The 23,106-nt window shown below is 42.6% G+C and overlaps 1 protein-coding gene across 3 annotated transcripts in view; it reads left to right on the forward strand.

Moving 5' to 3' along the window:
- The window catches only part of ATP11B (ATPase phospholipid transporting 11B (putative)), a 456,703-nt gene that overhangs the window by 222,115 nt on the left and 211,482 nt on the right, over window positions 1–23,106 (forward strand). For all 3 annotated transcript variants that reach the window (XM_069213099.1, XM_069213101.1, XM_069213100.1), the window contains exons 16-17: window positions 18,263–18,336; window positions 18,426–18,529. In XM_069213099.1, coding sequence (XP_069069200.1) covers window positions 18,263–18,336; window positions 18,426–18,529 — 178 coding nt within the window. The remainder of the gene's footprint in view (window positions 1–18,262; window positions 18,337–18,425; window positions 18,530–23,106) is intronic.

Here is a 23,106-nt window from a genome sequence, read left to right on the forward strand (position 1 = left end):
TTCAGTCGAAATTACACCACAAACCAGGCAAAAAGTGTGTGTGGGGGGGGGGGGGGGCGATGACCATGTCAAGAGGTGCTTTCCTACACATTGCTGCTAAGTTATGCCTGTTCTGCTTTTTGCCAAGCTGGCAGCTGGTTAAGCATAGATTAATTTAGTGACATTTTTTGGTTCACCCTACAAGGATTGTGATTTTTGCCCGAGTGTGGCTCCCACCCCGTTCCAACTAATAACTGTTGGAAAGAGCCCTTTTTGACATGGTCACCCCCACTTATTGCCACTGGTACTGAGGTTTTTTGACTGAAGGTGCTCTGGGTTCCCACTAACCAGGTCCCCAGTGCCAGTGCTCTTTCCTTTAAAACAAGGTAGAATAATCTAATTGTGTACAATTGGTACACACTTTAGCATCCCTGTAAGTCCCTAGTAAACGGTACCCATGGTACCTAGGGAATGGGTACTAAAGAGGGGGCTCTAAGGTCTCCAGCATGTATTATGCCACACTGTGAAAACACGACATAGCACAGTCAGTGTGTCATGCCAAAGTCTATATATATTTGTGTATATATATGTTCGATGGCATGTGTAGCTGCAGATACACATGCTATGCATATCCCACCATCTAGTGTTGGGGTCGGAGTGTTGCTAGTTGTTTTTCTTCAAAGAAGTATTTTTTTCGAGTCACTGGATCGAATGATTCCTCTTCTCGGTGATAGTGTGCATTGGCATCGACTCCTTTGTTAGATTGTATTCTTTCTGCTGTCTGGTTTGGATGTGTTCACTCTCGTTCCGAGACTTTCGATTTGGAAACTTTATATGTGCTTTCTTATACCGTCGGTATTGTTTTCGAGCATGTTTACATCTGCAATCTATCCGATAGTATCGCCGGGATCAAGAAAACACCCTTTTAGGCGTTTGCGCCCTTCGTGGGCCTGTTCGGACCTACCATGCCATAGCCTGATGGATCGGGCTCCATTCCGATTATGTCCTCGATGCCACGCAAAATTCCCTTATATTGACCACCACCTGGTATGTAATCTTTGCCTTTCTCCTGAACATCGAGAGGAAGACTGTGAAGCTTTATGTTTGTTTCGGTCTAAAAAGACACTACGTGATCGAAGGGCAAGAAGACTCGAGATGACGTTGAAAAATACTGAGTCCACCAACACCCTAGAGGAGGAGCAGGCACAGACGGCTGTTTCATTCCAAGATTCCGACTGAACAAGGATCAGAAGATGACAGCCAGCTGATCACAGCAGCACAGCATGCGAGTACACCTGCCCCTACACCCACTTGCAAAAAATCGAGCAAGGCCTTGGATGCATCACTGCTGGAAAGCCATAGTTCCACCCAAAAGAAAGTAGTCTGCGACCAGCCCTTGGGTACCAGCGCCGAAAAGGGTCAAGTCCCCCCCCAACCACAGGACACGCCTGTTTCGGTGCCGAAGTCCAGCAAGAAAATAAGAAGCTCCACTTCCAAACTGAGCCGACACCTAAAACCTTCGGATCCGAAATTACTGTTTCCAGCTTTGGAGCTGAAACCTCAGTTAATATCTTCGGGACCGAAACAGCTCGGAACCGCTTCGGAGCCGAAAACATCCTTCTATACAGAAGAGACAGGACTTTCAACCTGTTTAAAACATATGCCCAAAACAGCCACTGAACAATCCTCAAGGGGCACAAAAACATCAGAACATCAAATGATATTCAACCAGTTTTGGAGGTTATGGACAGTAAGCAGAGAATAATAGACATCCACAAAGAGACTGGGAAAATTATTCCTTCTCCACCTCCACATACTAAAAGAAAGCTGGCATTTCAAGAGACTCTTGATTCTGCTCCACTACCAGCAAAACTTTTCAAGCGAAAAGAGAAGCCATCACCTCTCCAGCTTTCTCCTCCACATTCGCCACAGCTTTCTCTCTTACAACCACATACTACCCAACCACCACTACCGTCACCATCACACGCCCATACCTATTCACAGGGAGACACAGTGGACCCATGGGACATGTATGACTCGAACCCTATACCGTCCAATGATCCTGATCTTTACCATACCAAACCATTATCACCAGAGGATAGTACAGTTTACACCCAAGTTGTATCTACGGCAGCTGCATACCATGGGGTCCAAATGCATGCAGAACCTTTAGAAGAGGATTTCCTTGTTAATACACTATCCTCTACCCATATACACTACCAGTGCTTACCAATGCCTCCTGGTATGCTTAGACACACAGACGACCTATTCAAAGAACCAGTCAAAGCTAGGGTTCTAACCCCAAGAATTGATTAAAAAAATATATATATAAGCCTGCACCAACAGACCCAGTCTACAGTACACAACAACTGCCACCAGATTCTATTGTGGTCACTGCAGCCAGGAAATGGGCTAATAGTCAGTCTTCAGGGGATACCCCAGCACCTGACAAAGAAAGTAGAAAATCTGATGCTGCGGGGGAAAGGGTAGCTACACAAGCAGCCAACCAATGGCGTATTGCCAATTCCCAGGCCCTATTGGCAAGATATGACAGGGCACATTGGGATGAAATGGAAGAATTCTTGCAGTATCTACCCAAGGAACACCAAAAGAGAGAGCATCAAGTTGTAGCAGAGAGACCGGCTATCACAAATAACCAGATTAGATCTGCCCTAGACGCAGATGACACTGCAGCTAGAAGTATTAATACTAGTGTTACGATCTGACGGCCTGCATGGCTAAGGTCCTCTGGTTTTAAACCTGAAATAAAGCAGGCAGTGTTTAACATGCCTTTCGATAAACATCTCCTCTTTGCACCAGAAGTAGATATTACTATTAAGAAACTCCGAAAGGATTCAGATACTACAAAAGCCATGGCAGCCCTTTATACCACACCTTTTCAGGGTTCCTTTCAGAAACAACAGTTTAGGGGAGGTTTTAAATCCCAAACTGCAGAGGCTTCCCCCTCCCATCTAAAACAGACACAGCAGTATTATTCAAGGGGGTCATTTAAAGGCTCTTACAGAGGACAGAACTTCAGAGCCAGAGGAAAATTTACTGCCTGAAAGAGTGCTACCACACCCACAAAACAATGACTTCCCAAACATTTCACAATACCCACAGGTACTTCAATATTTCTTTCAAATGTGGGGAACACCAGACATAGACCTTTTCGCAACAAGCGAAAACGCTAAATGCCAAAATTTCGCATACAGACACCCACATCCTCAATCCAAGGGCAATGCTCTATGGACCAACTGGTCGGGGCTATTTGCTTACGCTTTCCCCCCTCTCCCGTTAATTCCATTTGTAGTCAACAAATTCGTGACACCTCTCTCACCATGATACTCATAGCTCCCACATGAGCAAGTCAACACTGGTACACAACACTTCTGGATCTGTCATTAGTGCCACATCACAAACTTCCAAACAGACCAAATCTGTTAACTCAGAACAAAGGGCAAATCAGGCACCCTAATCCCAGTGTACTCAATTTAGCTATTTGGCTCCTGAAGTCATAGAGTTTGGATGTTTACACCTTTCACAGGAATGTAGGGATGTTTTTAAAACAAGCATGTAAACCAACAACCAGACAATGTTATGCAAATAAGTGGAAACTATTTGTGTACTACTGCCAACCTAGAAATATAGATCCGCTTTAAGCATCTGTACAGGATATAGTGTGCTATTTGCAAAAAGCAAACCTTACTTTTTCGTCTAGTAAAATTCATTTAACAGCCATATCAGCGTGTCTACAAACCATACAACATACTTCTCTCTTTAGAGTACCTGTCATAAAAGCATTTATGGAAGGACTTAAACACAGTATTCCACCCAGAACTCCACCAATTCCTGCATGGAATCTTAATATTGTACTCTCAAGACTAATGGGCCCACCATTTGAACCTATGCACTCAAGTTCTCTTCAATTCCTCACATGGAAGGTTGTTTTCTTAATAGTAATTACTTCATTAAGAACAGTAAGTGAAATTCAAGCGTTTACTCTAGAGGAACCGTTCTTCCAAGCACACAAACAAAGTAGTACTTAGGACAAACCCAAAATCCTTACCTAAAGTGGTTTCACCTTTTCACATTAATCAGTCAGTGGAATTGCCGGTCTTCTTTCCACAGCCAGACTCTGCTGCTGAAAGAGCTCTACATACTCTTGACCTTAAGAGAGCTCTAATGTATTACATAGACAGAACAAAAGACTTTAGGAAAACTAATCAGCTTGTTGTTGCTTTCCAACAACCACATCAAGGTAATCCCATTTCAAAACTGGGATTAGCTAGATGGATTGTGAGATGTATTCAAACATGTTACCTTAAGGCAAAAAGGCAACTATTAATAACTCCAAAAGCACATTCCACCAGGAAAAAGGGTGCTTCTACGGCATTCTTAGGAAATATACCAATGGCAGATGCATGCAAAGATGCCACATGGTCCACACACATACATTCCACAACACATTACTGTGTGGATGTCTTATCTAGACAACAATCAAATGTTGGACAAGCAGTGTTAAAACACTATTTCAGACCACTTCAACTCCTACAGGCTAACCACTGCTTATTTAGGAGGAGAACTGCTTTATCAGTCTATGCATAGCATGTGTATCTGCAGCTACACATGCCTTCGAACGGATAATGTCACTCAGTGTACATCCATTTGTGGCATGTAGTGCTGCAGATTCACATGCACCCTCCCTCCTCGCCGGGAGCCTGTAGTCTTAGTGCTCATTTGTGTGTGTGTGTGTGTGTGTGTGTGTGTGTGTGTGTGTGTGTGTGTGTGTGTGTGTGTGTGTGTGTGTGTGTATATATATATGTTCGATGGCATATGTTGCTGCAGATACACATGTTTAGCACAGTCCACTGCCTGGTGTTGGGCTCGGAGTATTACAAGTTGTTTTTCTTTGAAGAAGTCTTTTTTGGTCACGGGACCGAAGGACTCCTCCCTCTTCGGCTCCATTGCGCATGGGCGTCGACTCCATCTTAGATTGTTTTTTTCCGCTGTCGGGTTCGGACGTATTCCTTTTCGCTCCGTGTTTCGGTTCGGAAAGTTAGTCAGAATCTCGGAAGAAAGCGTCGGTATTGTTCCGTTCGGTATCGGGATAGTTAGGTACATCGACACCGATCATCGGAAGACTTTTGGGGTAGCTTCGATCCCCCATCGGGGCCTGGTCGGCCCGACCGCGTGCGACATCGAAGCCGATGGAACGGACCCCGTTCCGTTTCTGCCCAAAATGTCACAGTAAGTATCCTTATACAGATCAGCACTTGGTCTGTAACTTGTGCTTGTCCCCCGAGCACAAGGAGGATACCTGTGAGGCCTGTCGAGCCTTCCGGTCCAGAAAAACACTCCGGGACCGCGTCTACAAATGGCGTCCACGCCGACAAAACAACGTTTCGACGACGAAGAGGAAACATTCTCGGTTCCGGAATCAGAATCCGGAGACTCCGACGTCGAACAACAACAACAAACAGTGAGTAAGACGTCGAAAACAAAAACCATCGAAAAAACAAAAGCCCAGGGGACGCCACTGCCAACAGGCCATGGCTCAACCCATAAAACCGGCGAGCCATCGAAGGCGCCGAAAAAGGGCACGCCCATAGCGAAGACACCCGACTCCGGTCGAGGGACCGCCATGGAGCAACCTCGGCTCCGAGAAGCAAAAACAAGATACCGGCACCGAAAAACATCGGCACCGAGACACACTGCCGAAAGCCACAAAAATTCAGTCGGTACCGAAGCCGAAAAAAGATTCTCTCTCGGCGCCGAAAAGTTCCACACCTCCTTCCTACACAGAGGAACAAGGGATAAGTGGCCAGATGCACAGATTTGGACAAGAGCTCCAAAGTGTAGAATCAGACTACACACAAAAGAGACTGTACATCCAACAAGACACAGGGAAGATATCAACTCTTCCCCCAATAATGAGAAAAAGAAGGATCGGATTTCTCAAGGATGACGCACAACCACAAGCCAAAGTGGTTAAAAAAGTCACGCCTCCGCCCTCTCCACCACAACAGGCATCGCCGGAACAAACTCCGCCACAAATGCACTCACCAGCGCAAACTACTGTAAGTCAAGATAATCAGGATCAAGACGCTTGGGACCTATACGACACCCCAGTGCCGGACAATGATCCCGATTCATACCCCACAAAGCCGTCACCGCCAGAGGACAGTGCCTCATACTCGCAACTATTGGCTAGGGCAGCAGAATTCCACAATGTCCAACTGCATTCCGATCCTATAGAGGATGATTTTTTATTTAACACCCTCTCGGCTACACATAGCCAATATCAATGTCTCCCAATGCTACCAGGGATGTTACGGCACGCAAAACAAATTTTTGAAGAGCCAGTAAAATCAAGAGCCATCACCCCAAGGGTGGATAAGAAATACAAACCACCACCTACAGACATAGTGTTTATTACTTCGCAGTTAACACCTGACTCTGTAGTAGTAGGGGCAGCTCGCAAAAGAGCAAATTCCCATACATCTGGCGACGCCCCACCTCCGGACAAAGAAAGCCGAAAATTTGATGCAGCAGGAAAAAGAGTAGCATCACAGGCAGCCAACCAGTGGCGCATCGCAAATTCTCAAGCGCTGCTAGCCCGATATGACCGCGCACACTGGGATGAGATGCAACTTCTCATAGACCATCTTCCCCAGGAATACCAAAAAAGGGCGCAGCAAATAGTTGAAGAGGGACAAACGATCTCAAACAATCAAATCCGCTCTTCAATGGACGCAGCCGATACTCCAGCGAGAACAGTCAACACTGCTGTCACCATAAGGAGACACGCTTGGCTCCGCACTTCAGGGTTCAAACCTGAAATCCAGCAGGCTGTCCTTAATATGCCCTTCAACGAGAAACAACTTTTTGGCCCTGAAGTGGACACAGCCATTGAAAAACTTAAAAAGGACACAGACACGGCCAAAGCCATGGGCGCACTCTACTCCCCGCAGAGCAGAGGCTCTTTTAGAAAAACTCCATTTAGAGGGGGGTTTTGTGGCCAACCCACAGACACCACCAGCCAACAAACAAGAACCACACCATATCAGGGTTCATTCCAAAGGGGAGGTTTCAGGGGATATAGAGGGGGTCAATTCCCAAGGAGTAGGGGAAGATTCCAGACTCCAAAAACACCTCCACCTAAACAGTGACTTTCAAGTCACACAACCCCTTCACTCAACACCAGTGGGGGGAAGACTAAGCCAATTCTACCAATCTTGGCAGCAGATTACAACGGACAATTGGGTATTAGCAATAATCCAACATGGCTATTGCATAGAATTCCACAAATTCCCACCAAACATCCCTCCAAAAACACGCAAAATGTCACCCCAACATTTAGAACTTTTAGGACTAGAGGTTCAAGCACTACAGCAAAAGGATGCAATAGAGTTGGTACCAGTACAACAAAAAAACACAGGAGTTTACTCCCTGTACTTCCTAATTCCAAAAAAAGACAAAACATTAAGACCAATATTAGGTCTCAGAACACTAAATACATACATCATATCGGACCACTTTCACATGGTCACACTACAAGACATCATTCCACTGCTCAAACAGCAAGATTACATGACCACATTAGACCTAAAAGATGCGTACTTTCATATACCGATACACCCTTCTCACAGAAAGTACCTAAGGTTCGTATTCAAAGGAATACATTACCAATTCAAGGTGTTGCCATTCGGAATAACAACTGCACCAAGAGTATTCACAAAATGTCTAGCAGTAGTAGCAGCACATATCAGGAGACAACAAATACATGTGTTTCCTTACCTAGACGATTGGCTAATCAAGACCAACATAGTAAAAAAGTGCACAAACAACACCACATATGTCATACAAACCCTTCACAAACTGAGTTTCTCCATAAACTATACAAAGTCACACCTCGAACCGTGTCAGACACAACAATATCTAGGGGCAACCATCAACACATCAAAAGGAATTGCCACTCCAAGTCCACAAAGAGTTCAAGCATTCCACAAGGTAATAAGTGCTATGTTTCCAAACCAAAAGATACAAGAAAAACTGGTGCTAAAACTTCTAGGCATGATGTCATCATGCATAGCCATTGTCCCAAACGCAAGACTACACATGCGACCCTTGCAACAGTGCCTATCATCACAATGGTCACAAGCACAGGGTCAACTTCTAGATCTGGTGTTGGTAGACCGCCAAACATACCTCTCGCTTCTATGGTGGCACAGCAACAATTTAAACAAAGGGCGGACATTTCAGGACCCAGTGCCTCAATACGTTATAACAACAGATGCTTCCATGACAGGGTGGGGAGCACACCTCAATCACCACAGCATTCAAGGACAATGGGACGTACACCAAACAAAATTTCGTATAAATTACCTAGAACTGTTAGCAGTATTTCTAGCGTTAAAAGCCTTTCAACCCATAATAACACACAAATACATTCTTGTCAAAACAGACAACATGACAACAATGTATTATTTAAACAAACAAGGAGGAACACACTCAACACAATTGTGTCTCCTAACACAAAAGATATGGCATTGGGCGATTCACAACCACATTCGCCTAATAGCACAATTTATTCCAGGGATCCAAAACCAACTAGCAGACAACCTTTCGCGAGATCACCAACAAGTCCACGAATGGGAAATTCACCCCCAAGTTCTGAACAATTACTTTCAAATTTGGGGAACACCCCAGATAGATTTGTTCGCAACAAAAGAAAACGCAAAATGCCAAAACTTCGCATCCAGGTACCCACACCGCGAGTCACAAGGCAATGCTCTATGGATGAGTTGGTCAGGGATATTTGCATACGCTTTTCCCCCTCTCCCTCTCCTTCCATATCTAGTAAACAAATTGAGTCAAAACCAACTCAAACTCATACTGATAGCACCCACATGGGCAAGACAACCTTGGTATACAACTCTACTAGACCTTTCACTAGTACCGCATGTCAAACTACCCAACAGACCAGATCTGTTAACACAACACAAACAACAGATCAGGCATCCAAACCCAGCATCATTGAATCTAGCAATTTGGCTCCTGAAATCCTAGAATTCGGACACTTAGACCTCACACAAGAATGTATGGAGGTCATAAAACAAGCTAGAAAAGCTTCCACTAGACACTGCTATGCATCTAAGTGGAAAAGATTTGTTTGCTACTGCCATACCAATCAAATCCAACCATTGCATGCCTCTACAAAGGACATAGTGGGATACTTACTACATTTGCAAAAAGCAAACCTTGCTTTTTCATCTATAAAAATACACGTCGCAGCAATATCTGCTTACCTACAAACTACTCATTCATCGTCTCTATTTAGAATACCAGTTATTAAAGCATTCATGGAAGGGCTAAAAAGAATTATACCACCAAGAACACCACCAGTTCCTTCATGGAACCTTAACATCGTCTTAACAAGACTCATGGGTCCACCTTTTGAACCCATGCATTCCTGTGAAATGCAATATCTAACGTGGAAAGTCGCATTTCTCATTGCAATCACATCCCTCAGAAGAGTAAGTGAAATACAGGCATTTACCATACAAGAACCATTTATTCAAATACACAAAAATAAAATAGTTCTAAGAACAAATCCAAAATTTCTACCAAAAGTAATCTCACCATTCCATTTAAATCTAACAGTAGAATTACCAGTGTTCTTCCCACAGCCAGATTCCGTGGCTGAAAGGGCACTACATACATTAGACATCAAAAGAGCACTAATGTACTACATTGACAGAACAAAGCTAATCAGGAAAACAAAACAACTGTTCATAGCTTTTCAAAAACCACACATAGGAAATCCAATCTCTAAACAAGGCATTGCTAGATGGATAGTCAGATGTATTCAAACATGCTATCTTAAAGCCAAGAGAGAATTGCCTATTACACCAAAGGCACACTCAACCAGAAAGAAAGGTGCTACAATGGCCTTTCTAGGAAACATTCCTATGAGCGAAATATGTAAGGCTGCAACCTGGTCTACGCCTCATACATTTACTAAACACTACTGTGTAGATGTACTAAATGCACAACAAGCTACAGTAGGCCAAGCTGTACTAAGAACATTATTCCAAACTACTTCAACTCCTACAGGCTAAACCACAGCTTTTAGGGGAGGTAACTGCTTTATAGTCTATGCTAAACATGTGTATCTGCAGCAACATATGCCATCGAACTGAAAATGTCACTTACCCAATGTACATCTGTTCGTGGCATTAGTCGCTGCAGATTCACATGTGCCCTCCCGCCTCCCCGGGAAGCCTGTAGCCGTTTAGAAGTAAATCTTAAATCTTAAACATTTGTACATTTGTAAATAATTATTATAAACTTTTTTATGTACATACGTATTCACTCCATTGCATGGGCACTATTTATAGCAAACAACTCCAGCCTCACCCTCTGCGGGGAAAACAATCTAAGATGGAGTCAACGCCCATGCGCAATGGAGCCGAAGAGGGAGGAGTCCTTCGGTCCCGTGACCAAAAAAGACTTCTTCGAAGAAAAACAACTTGTAATACTCCGAGCCCAACACCAGGCAGCGGACTGTGCTAAACATGTGAATCTGCAGCGACTAATGCCACGAACAGATGTACACTGGGTAAGTGACATTTTCAATATATATATATATATATATATATATATATATATATATATATATATATATATATATATATATATATATATATATATAAGCACATACACAATCTTTAACTCCTTACTAGCTGCAGATACACATGCTTTGCATAAGTCCACCATCTAGTGTTTGGCTCAGACTGTTACAAGTTGTTTTTCTTCTAAGAAGCTTTTTTGAGTCACTCCTCCTCTGATTGATAGGCATTGAGTCCTTTGTTAGATTGTTTTCTTTCTGCTGTCTGGTTCGGATGTGTTTCCTTTCCCTCTGGTAGATCTCAGTTCGGTACTATCTGAACTTCTCTTGTCTTTCTATAAACATCGGTATAGTTCTCGATCGCGTTTTCTAACTTATATTCGATCCGATTGTAATCGTCAGGGGTCAATTAAACGCAACTTTTAAGGCAACTGTTCCCTTCTTGGGCCTACTTCGACTTGTGGTTGTCGAACTATGTCGGACTGATGGAACGGACTGCGTTTAGCTTTTACCTTTGGTGTCACGCCAAGTTTCCATACAACGATCAGCACTCAGTGTGCAATCTGTCTTTCTCCGGATCACAGAGGAGAAAGCTGTGAAGCGTGTCGATTCTTCCGTTATAAGAAGACTCTTAGGTATAGAAGAGCACGCCAGTTTGAGATGATGTCCAAGTCGTCGGAACAAGCGCCCAACATCTTCGGAGAAGAAAATGCTCAGGAAGAGTTAGGTCATCAGGCTGCAGTTTCCATCGCAAACTCTGAACTCGGATTGAGATTCAGATGGTGACAGCCCATCTAATCCAGCGGTGTAGTACGTGAGTATATCGGCCCCTTCCCGTCACCCAAAGACAACCAAAAATACTTCAGCACTAGTCTTGGGTCCACCACTACTTGCTGGCCATGGTCGGACCTGAAAAACACAGGCGGATGACCAACCCTCGGATTCGGCACCGAAACTGAAGACCAAAGTGCATTTGGTGCCGACCAAACAGCGTGCCACACCTGTTTCAGGAGCGAGCCGAGAAGCAGAGACTTCCACCACGGAGCCAAAAAAACTGCTATCGATTTCGGAGCTGACATTTTCAGCCCGATTAAAACATTAGGTCTCCAAACTTTCGGAGCGGAAACCTGTGGGTGGAAAATATGCTCCAACTACCAAGGAGTCTTCTGAAATAAGGCCTGTATTAGAAGTAATGGACGCTAAACTGCGCAAAATACATATACATACGGACACAGGAAGAATTGTTGCTTCTCCTCCTCCTACAAAGAAGAGAAAGTTAACTTTCCAAGAGACTCTAGAAACTGGGCCTCCACCTACTAAGATATTTAAGCATAAGGAGAAACCAAAGGCACTACAACAGCATTCACCACCACATTCTCCTTTGCTTCCTGTTTCTCCACCACCAGATACCCCACCACCACCACCTTCACCTACACAATTTTATCCGCAATCCCCTATCTCTACACATGAGGATGATTTATGTGATACTCATCACAATGTAGATCCATTGGACTTACATGATTCAGATCCCATACCTTCCAATGACCCCGAACTCTACCCAGCTAGGCAATCTCCACCTGAAGACACCACTGCCTACAATCAGGTGATAGCTAGGGCAGCCGCATATCACAATGTGCAGTTGCATGCAGATCCCATTGATGATGACCTCTTATTCAACACATTAACATCCACTCACAAGGAGTATCAATGTCTACCTATACTCCCTGGCATGCTTATACATGCAGACAACATTTTCAAGGAGCCAGTGAAGTCTAGAATGACCACACCAAGGGCAGACAAAGTATAAACCTGCACCTTCAGATCTACTTTTCATTACACAGCAATTGCCACCTGACTCTATAGTTGTCAGTGCAGCAAGAAAAAGGGCAAATAGCCAATCCACAGGTGATGCTCCTCCCCAGACAAGGAGAGACGTAAATTTGATGCTACTGGAAAAAGAGTATCAACTCAAGATGCTAATCACTGGAGGATTTCAAATTCGCAAGCTCTGTTAGCGAGATACGATAGAGCGCATTGGGATGAAATGGAGGAGTTCTTACAGTACCTTCCACAAGAACACCAGAAAAGGGCACAGCAGACAGTAACAGAGGGGCAGGCTATCTCTAATAATCAATTTAGATCTGCCTTAGATGCAGCAGACACAGCAACAAGGGGTATGAACACCAGTGTGGTTATTAGAAGGTACGCATGGCTAAGAATTTCAGGGTTCAAACCTGAAATACAACAGGCAGTATTGATATGACTTTTGATAAGCATCACTTATTTGGCCCAGAAGTCGATACCATAGAAAAGCTAAAGAAAGACGCTGATACAGTTAAGGCTATGGAGTGCCCTTTACACTATCCCTACTTGGGGATCTTTTTGTAGGCCCCAGTTTAGAGGTGGCTTTAAACCATCAACCTCAGAGCCGTCCAGATCCCAAGAGAAACGAGGGCCATAATTTTACAACAGAGGTTCTTTCAGAGGCTCCTACAAAGGAAATAATTTAGAGGTAGAGGTAAATCAACCACCACAAGAGGTTCCTCCACATCAACCAAACAGTGACTTTTTGCATTTCCCCACATAGCATACATCTTCTGTGGGAGGAAGACTGGAAAATGTCTACCAACAATGGCACAACGTTACAACAGATCAATGAGTGCTATCAATTATCCAACATGGTTATTGCCTAGCACTCATCTCTACTCCACCAAACAGTCCCCTTGCTCGCACAAACTTTCTCTGGAACACCTAATTTTATTAAAACAAGAGGTACAATCACTTCTACTCAAAGGTGCAACAGAGATGGTACCTATATCCTAACAATGTTCAGGAGAATATTCCCTATACTTCCTCATACCAAAGAAGGATGGTACTCTCAGACCAATCCTGGATCTCAGACCCCTCAATCGGTACATTCTGTCAGAGCACTTCCACATGATCACTCTATAGGACGTCATTCACCTGCTACAAAAACAAGACTACATGACCGCATTTGATCAAAAAATATGCTTACTTCCACATTCCCATACATCCAGCACATCGCAAATTTCTAAGATTTGTGATAGCAGGCATGCACTACCAGTTCAAAGTACTACCCTTTGGAGTAACAACAGCACAAAGGGTATTCACCAAATGCCTTGCAGTGGTTACAGCATACCTCAGAAAGGCAACATATACAAGTCTTTCCCTATCTGGACAACTGCCTTATAAAAGCCAGCACCATTCAAACCTGTCAACAGCACACAGAGAACACCCTACACAACCTAGGATTCACAATCAATTACCAAAAATCTCATCTGCTACCAGCACAAATACAACTGTATCTTTGGAGCAATTCTGAACACTTAGTCAGCATTAGCATACCCAAAACCAATGAGAATTCAAGTTTTCTACAATCTTGTATCTGAACTACAATAGAATCACACGTACACAGTAAGGTTTATCGTGAAACTTTAGGGAATGATGGCATCATGGATAGCAACAGTACCCAATGCACGTCTAAACATGAGACCCCCTACAACAGTGTCTCTCGCAACAATAGTCTCAGGCACAGGATCAACTTCACAATCTAGTGTGGTTGGACCGACAAACTTACAACTCTCTGCAATGGTGAAATCACACCAATTTATTAAAAGCTCCACCAGCTCCTGCCTGGAATCTTAACATCGTGCTCGCAAGGCTTAAGGGTCCACCATTTGAACCCATGCATGCTTGCACTTTGCAAATTCGCTCATGGAAGGTTGCTTTCCTAGTAGCAATTGCTTCCTTAAGTAGAATTAGTGAAATTCAGGCATTCACTTTAGAAGAACCTTTCTTCCAAATTCACAAAAATAAAGTAGTACTTAGGATAAACCCAAAATTCCTACCTAAAGTAGTTTCACAATTTCACATTAGTCAGTGGAATTGCCAGTCTTCATTCCACAGCGAGTTTCAGTTGCTGAAAGAGCTCTCCACACTCTTGATGCTAAAAGAGCTCTCATGTATTATGTAGATAGAACAAAAGATTTCAGAGAATCTAAACAACGTTTTGTGGCTTTTCAACAACCTCATAAGGGTAATCCTATTTCAAAACAAGGATTAGTAATGTGAATTGCTATCATAAGGCTAAAAGACAGCTATTAGTAACGCCTAAAGCACATTCTACAAGAAAGAAAGGAGCTTCAAAGGCATTCTTATGAAATATACCAATGGCTTTTCAGTCTATGGAAAGCATGTGTATCTGCAGCTACACATGCCATCGAACGGAAAATGTTACTTACCCAGTAGACATCTGTTTGTGGCATGTAGTGCTGCAGATTCGCATGCGCGCGCCCTCCCTCCTCCCTGGAAGCCTGTATCTGTTGTAGTACTTTTTTAATGTAAGTATGTATATACACTGCATGGGCATCTTCTTTCCTCACTATATATATATACATATATATATATATATATATATATATATATATATATATATATATATATATGTGTGTGTGTGTGTGTGTACATATCCATTTCTTCACTCTTTATTCACCCTCCTGTGGGAATACAATCTAACAAAGGACTAAATGCCCATGCGCACTATCACCGGGAGGAGGAGTTACTTGATCTGGTGACTCGAAAAAGCTTCCTCGAAGAAAAACAACTTGTAACACTCTGAGCCTAACACTAGATGGCGGACTTATGCAAAGCACTACATACCACAAATATATATATTCACCCCTACATAGAGCCCTAAGGCAGGTAGTATTGTATTTTATGTAAGGATATATCTGCATGAGCAGATATGCCCCTGTGATGTCTAGTTTGGTTGATAGGTACTACAGGTGAATGTGGAAGCCATCTTAAAGAAAGTGCTGGGCACTGGTCCTTACCAGTTACCCAGCTATGTAATATCTTCATTGAAGCCTATAGTGTTTGGTACCAAACACCTCATCTTAATAAATCCATACTGATGCCAGCACTGGATTTATTATGACAGGAACCCAGAGGGCACCTTAGAGGTGCCCCCTGAAACCTACTAGCCTTCTAGAGAGCGGGCTGGCTGGTATCAAACAGACGTTTCTGACCCCCCTGCAAGTGAGAGCCCACGCCCTGAGCACCTGAAACAGGGCCTGTTCCACAGGACAGTGTTATCACCTCCTGCAGCAGGATGGCTAGTAAATAAGAATATTTGGGCTGGAGGCTTCAAAGCCTCTGCCGCCCTTTGATACGCAAACCTGGCTTCCCCAGACTGGGGAAATGCCAACCACTGCCCTGAGGCCCATTTGGCGTCAGGAAACTTAACTGTGAAATAGGCGTGTTGCACCTCCAAGCTAGTCACACCCCTAAAGTGGGCTGCCTGATGTGCTCCATGAAGGAAGGTTTCCACCATCTTGTTTTAGGTAGAACTAGGAACTCTGGGACAGGGTTATGCCCACTTCCCACAGGAAGTGGTCATATAGGGAGTGTAGTCACCCCAGGGCTAAGAAGCCCATTGGCTAATACCCTACACTCCCCTAAACACCTCTAAATTTAATATTCAGGTGGCCCACCGACACCTGGAACTCGGATTCGCCGGACTACAGTAAGAAGGACAAAGAAGATCTGAAACGCAAGCACCTTGGACTAGCTGTGGACTAGGCACAAAACCCTGCCTGCTCCTATCACAACTCTTGCAAAGACCCGACTCGTCGTGCAGCTGTGCATCTGCCCAGAGCCCTGGAGGACTGCCAGTACTTCACCCACCAGCCTGCATCTCCTTTGGAGTGGAGGAGCCTCTGCCCTGCACCAACGTCTACTGTCCAGTTTCCTGTTTTGCTAACCATCGAGTCCACAAGGGAGCAATCCACCAGGAAGAGGGTCCAGAGTGTCCAGGAGTGCAGCCCCTGTCGACCCTTCCTATCTAAGACACTGAGCCTGCCCAGAGACTCCCTCCACCTGTACCTCGGGTACCACCACCAGTTTCAAGCCCCAAGGCTTGTTTGTGTTCAGCCGATACACCATCGCTGCCAAAAGTTACCTACATTTCGAGGGACTTCGAGAGAGGCCAGCTGCCTGCCAGAAATCGTCTTCCTGTATTTCTTCCCCCTCTTCTGCATTTGAACCCAGAACCGTGCAAGCCTCTAACTCACTGAATCCGTCAGAAAAAACACCCCTGCACCTGAGAGCGCCCCAGCCTAGGCCCAATTAAATTGAGTGTGTATCTGTGGACCCGAGACCCTCACAAGCTGAGAGTCCCTTCAAGTTCTGCCCGACTGCTCCCCCTAGTCCTCACTTCCAGCCTCTTTCCTACAGGTGCTTTCCCCCATTGACTTTTGCGTGTAGCATCTGAGGCTACCACCGCTGAAGCACCTCTGCACCTGGACACACCAGGGCAGGTAAATCCGAACTGATGGTGTATTCTAGGACCTTGTCACCCCTACCTTCCTGAAGTCCAGAAGAATAGTCCTGTAAGTCGTTTGCAAGTGACTCTATGTATTCTGTTTCCCCAGTAGGCTAACATAACCGCATTTAAGGTTCATGCCTCTAAACTGACAGCGGTATTTTAAAAGTCATTATCTCAAAAAGTACTTACCTGATCCTGAAGATTTTGATGCCTAAAATAATATAAAAATCTTTTTTGTTGGATTTTTCTTACTGACTGGGTGTCTCATTTATTGACTTTGTGAATTCAACAAATGCCCAACTCTCCCCTCTGATAAGCCTAAGGCTGCTCGGCCACACGACCACAAATAGAGAACCTTGGGGTTGTTAAAGCAAGCCCTGCCCATTAACTGGGCATACCTGGACTCTCTGCAAAGTGCACCTCATTTTGGCACACTGTATAGAGCTAGCTACCTTCAGTAACCCCATTTATTACAATTGGCTCTGTGTCAGATGGTGCGGACAGAGATCAGAGAGAAGCCGACATCAGCACATGGAGGTAGCAGTCTTATAGTGGCCCGACTTCAGATCCTGAAGTGATGGACCCAACATGACCCCACCTTTTGACACATGAGGAAATAGTAACGTTTCCGAGCTCAGCCTGGTTTTGGGCAAAAATGTACAAGATGAGGAATCTGCAGCTAGATAATCTCTACCTGAAAAGGCTTTGCTTGAAGGTAAGTAACTTGTTCTTCCAGGACATAAACACTGGTAGGTCAACCTCACACCATATTCACTATGATGGATACATAACCAAGTCTCTCTAATGGATTGGAACCATACACAGAAGAGAGCGATGGAGAGGACACCAGATGACATGCCTGCATACTCACCATGTTACTGTATTCTGGATTCCACTGAGTGTCATTCAGCTAACTTGCCACCACACAATATCGGTCAGCACAGAAGGAACCCCCATCTCCACAGGTGTGCATGGGATAGTTGTGACATGTAAGAGCAGCCTTTGCACAGAGATTTGTGTTTTGATAATGTTTAGACATCACAGAAATAGGGGCACATAGTAATGGAGAATGACAATATAGGGCAACCTATAAAAATCTGCTAAAGAATATATGAATACACATATAGTAAGTATCTGTTGTGGTCAAGACACAAAGGGGGTGATTCTAATTCTAAGTTCTGTTTCCTTGACATTTTTTTGATCTTTTCAAACCCAATATGTTACCTCTAAAACAAAACTGAAAGAATGTAAGGTAGATGTCAAAGAGCTGAAGTATAAATCTTGTTCTTTTTTTTTTTTTTCAGGTACAAGTTGCTTCATTTGTTGGAATTTGATCCAAATCGACGGCGAATGAGTGTAATAGTGCAGACTCCAACAGGTAAATAAATCAACTACATAGAATTGTCAGAGAGATTGCTTGCTTTCTTTTAAGTCTCATTTAAAGTTTGTGCCCATTTTCCTTCCTAGGTGAAAAGATTTTATTCTCAAAAGGAGCTGAATCTGCCATTCTCCCTAATGCCAAGAGCGGGGAAATAAACAAAACGAGGTACCATGTAGATGAATTTGCTTTGGTAAGATAAACTATTTGTAAATTTGATACAGGATGATTTTTGTTGCTTAAGTGACTCCATAATTAAGATGATTGCAAAGACTCGCACTTTTATGTGATTTTGTTTTTTTCTACTTTAACTATTCCCATTCTGCATAGGTTACATCTTTGTGTGTAGTTTTATTGCTTTTTTCTAGAATTCGAACTGCTAAGAGAAGCATTTTGGTATCCAGTACAGGATGTTTTTGTGGCTCATATAAGGTATTAGCAGGCTTTAAATTGAATAATGGCATTGGTCTGTCTGTGATGTTCAATTAACCGTGGCAGTTTTCTGTCATCTAATCATAGTGTACTCTAAAACTTATTTTTCATAAAGCGCTTTTTCATTTAACTAGCCATCGTTACTATACATTAGTTAATTGGTACTCAGTTTACGGACATCAGAAGGACGGACGACTCTGCATTCTGTGCTGAAAATCAGACTTTTTACCTTTGGATCATATTAGATCACAGGGACAAGTGCTGCACCTCGATTTTCTCATAGCCTAGTTTCCTTATTTCTGTGACATTTATTCAAGGTTCAAACAGTTGGGAGGCTCAGAGCAAGGAAGAACAGTTTCTTTACAGCCCTGCTCCCCGTCACCTTTATCAGTGACCCATTTCTAAATCAGCGTAAATAGACCCCTGGTTTTGCACAGTATGCACAGGCTCATGCTTGTACTTATTATGTCAGGCTTCTCATTACTACACAAAGAGGTCCCTTGCCAATGGATTTCCTTGTGGTCACTCCCCCATTTAATTTATGCTGCAGGTCACTGACTTTGAGAATACTAGTTCTTTGTTTCCTTGTTCCTAGAAGCTTCCCCTCTGCTCCTGTTTTTCCAGTGCTTAGGACTGTCCCACCCCATTCACTATTGCTCTGTTTCTGATTTAAGGTCGACTTAAAAAATAATTTGTATTCGTCGAAAGTCATTGTTGTCAGCCACCACCTTTTATTTGCCAAATTCTCTTTTTAAGAGAAACATGCTGGAGAATCATGAATTAGTAGAATATAATGCACAACAGCAAGCCACCTTAACCAAAAAGTGAGACTCCACCATAAGTCAGATTACAGATTTTCAAGATATAAAGCCCCATAAGGAAACAATGGAACAATTTATTTCCCAACATATCCATTGTAGATGAAGAATGATAACGGAAGCAATAACAAATAACTAGTCACATGAAAACAAATTGCATACATCCCCAGATCAGTGTCTTCCCTCCCCAGGAGAGAACCATGTGCTTGTGTGAATTTCCCAAGAAATACAGCTCCAACCATCTTACCATCCCCATCAGTTGTCACCGTCGATCTCGCAGGTGAACCAGCTGTCTGCAGCCGATCTCATAATTTATCCTTTCATTTGTCAACTAACTGTCAGGGATAATCTGGAGATGCTGAGGTTGAGAAAAACATGAAAAACATGAAAAGCCACTTTGCACCATAGCACACCGCCTTTTTCGGGATGTCACTCTGCTTGTGAGCTGAAGTTAGCCATATATTTCCCACTGCCTGAATTGCCAGGCTTAACGTGTCTCTTATAAATTCTTCTGGCTCGACAGGCAAGAGAACCATTCTTAGATGCATCACCCTATAGCAGTGGTCCTCAAACTGGGGGGCCTCAAGTGATCCCAGGGAGGGGTGCCAAACTCTGGCCAAAATAAATATTATACAGATAACATGCCTTTGTTTTAAGCAGAATCATGGTATTAAAGTTTTAAAAAGGTAACAGTACTTAACTGCAATGTTTAAATAGGTTTAGACCTATTTAAACATTGCCATTTTTTTCTAAAATAATTGTGAAAAATTCTGAGGGAGGGGCAGTTATTTTTGTTTTTCAACTGGGGGGCACAGCATTCAAAAGTTTGAAGACCACTGCCCTATAGAGACCCAAACACTTCAGTCTCCACCTGCTCGGCCTCAACTGAAACCTCACATTAAACTCAGGAAATAATTTTTTAATCTGTCCTGAAGTTTTCCAAATCCTTCATCTTGGTATCCACCCTTGTTATTCTCAGAAATGAGCATGAACCCAAAACCCCAATTTTTTTTTTTCTACAGTTGGAATTGTTCAGGTTTCTGTAGTCTCTCCTGCAACCACCATCATTTCCACCATTTCGTTTTCAAGATCTACCTCAAAACGTTTTAAGAGGATTACTCTTTTTAGTCGAGATTTAAACTAGTGCTTATGATGTGGTGTATAAAGATAAGAGACTCTCCCAAACGAACAATTGCATAATTATACAATTAGGTCAAATATAGTTTTGGTAAGTTGAAGTACCTCTAATTATGTAACAACTCTGTGTGTATGCCTAACGTATTTCCAAGTATGTATAATTTGTGCAAGACCCCTGTAGACAGTGCTCCCCATGTCAAATTCCAAACAAATTGCTTCAGTGGATATTGACTTCCATACCTAGGGGTAACACTTCCAAGGTATACTTTCCTCTTGAGATGCATATTCAGATAGTGATATGCACTCTAGTCTATAAGGATCTATGGAAGGAACTTCAGCAGTGTAGATCTTTTAACAGGCTGTCCATGCTCATGTCTTCCAATAGCATTAAAGGAGTTTAACAAACCTTGTCCTACTGCTAAGGTCTTAGTACATTGGGGTTGGTTGTACTGTTATGTGTTAAAATTTCCTGTGACTAACATAACAAAAAGATATTTTAAAACAATTTTAAATCTGACATTATTAATTCACCAAGTCATATTTTTCTAGAAGTGGGCATGGCTCTCAAAATGAAATTATGATTTTTATGTTTATTTAATGCAAGTGTTTATTCCCAAGTTGTTGGCAAGATCAGAATGTTATCTGTAGACCAGTGGGTATTAAATCAACAACCAGAATCATACCCCTATACAAATAGTGATAGGTTGAGAGCCTAATTTGGGGCTTTAAAGAAACATACATTGCTTAAGGTGCATAGTAAATCAGTAAGATATTTAAAAAACAAGACGACCAACATGCATCTGTGCTTTAAGCTGGTTTTTACTGAGATAGAGAACCAAATTAATATGATATTCAGCTATGCACTAACCCATTTAGAAGAATAGAGACTTTTCAAGACATTTTAAAGGGGAAATGGAATATCCCATTTCTCCTACTTGTTCCATACTTATGGATAATCAACCTTATCGAAGGCTGGGTTAAAAATCAATAAAAGCGCAATTTAATGGCTGCTTTTGATGCAAGCGGTACTTTTGGAAAAGTAACCTTAAAGCCAAAATATAATCAGATGTTGAGCAACTGATGAAAAAAAAAAATTGTTTGAAAGGGCCTCTGACGATATTCAGTTTTGACGTGAACGGCTAGAGAAGGAATCTGAGCCTCTTGTGAAGCTATCCTTGAATGATGTTCCCTCTGGTGTTCAATCATCGGATTGAGTTGCTTCTGTGAGTGGTATGAGTTTGTATTTGCTGTGATAGATGGCTTACTGTTGATAAAGTAGATAAGGTGAGAATCATTGTCTGTTATCCTGTATTGGATCTCTCAGCATAACAGCTGTAACTATCGATTTGTTGCATGTTAATATTCAAGAAAGGAATAAAAATATTTAACAAAAAACACTGCTTTCAAAGGTGATTATGCCCTGAATTTATAACCATCATCTCAATTCACGCCTAGATCTTCTGGGTATAATTTACCTACTGAATCTAATAAAGCAAAATGCATACAACTTGATAGGTAGTCATTGTTGCCCATTTTATAAATCTGAAACACAAATCATTGAACTACTGACATAAAACATTCGGCCTAAAATACATGCATTCATAGAGAAAAAATACATTTTTTGGGGGCACCTCACATTATCCGGACATTGTTTTTTTTTATTTTTTTTTTTTTTAAAGAAGCTAATTATAAATCTGGGGAGCAAGTAGGTGGGAACAGTTCAAATGCCAGTGTCATGAGAGACCAGAAATTGATTAGTGACCAAGTGGTGACGTTTGTGGAGTCTTGGTAACACAACAAGCATCTGCCATTAAAAAGCAATATAGAGAATGTCATTGCCAGTTTTGGTCCAACCAGTACCTCGATTACTTCTCTGCCTGATGAGAAATCTGCTGCTCATGGGATTCCAACTTAGTTAGGAGCATTAGAATTAAATCGGAGAATAGTTAAATGAGCAATACAAGCTAAGTCATTTGAGGGTCTTTGAAAAAGGGTACTTACCTTTTATTTTCCTTCATTATTCTATTTAAACCTTTGATTCCCATACCTCTCGAAGCCTTTGCGCCGCTCCAATTGTATTGGGTATTTGGGTGTGAACCAGTGTCCTTTTATGTCCAAGGTAGAGTACGATATTGTTTCTCAGTTTTAGCATTGCTTTTACTCCAGATCTTTTGATTATGGTTCCAATCTTTATTCTTTAATAACAAATGTGTAATAAAATACGCAGCATATGTAGATGTATCGGAAGAGTTTAGAGGAAAAAAAGGAAACCGCATTAGTAGCAGAAATGTTTATCCATCTTCTTAATTCCCCAACCTCCCTTCACTGACCTACTCAAGATTGTAAATTGAAGTACTACTCAAAGCATTTTTGTTGTAAAACT

The sequence above is a fragment of the Pleurodeles waltl genome, chromosome 11 (genome assembly GCF_031143425.1).
Source record: "Pleurodeles waltl isolate 20211129_DDA chromosome 11, aPleWal1.hap1.20221129, whole genome shotgun sequence".
NCBI classification, from domain to species: Eukaryota; Metazoa; Chordata; class Amphibia; order Caudata; family Salamandridae; genus Pleurodeles; species Pleurodeles waltl.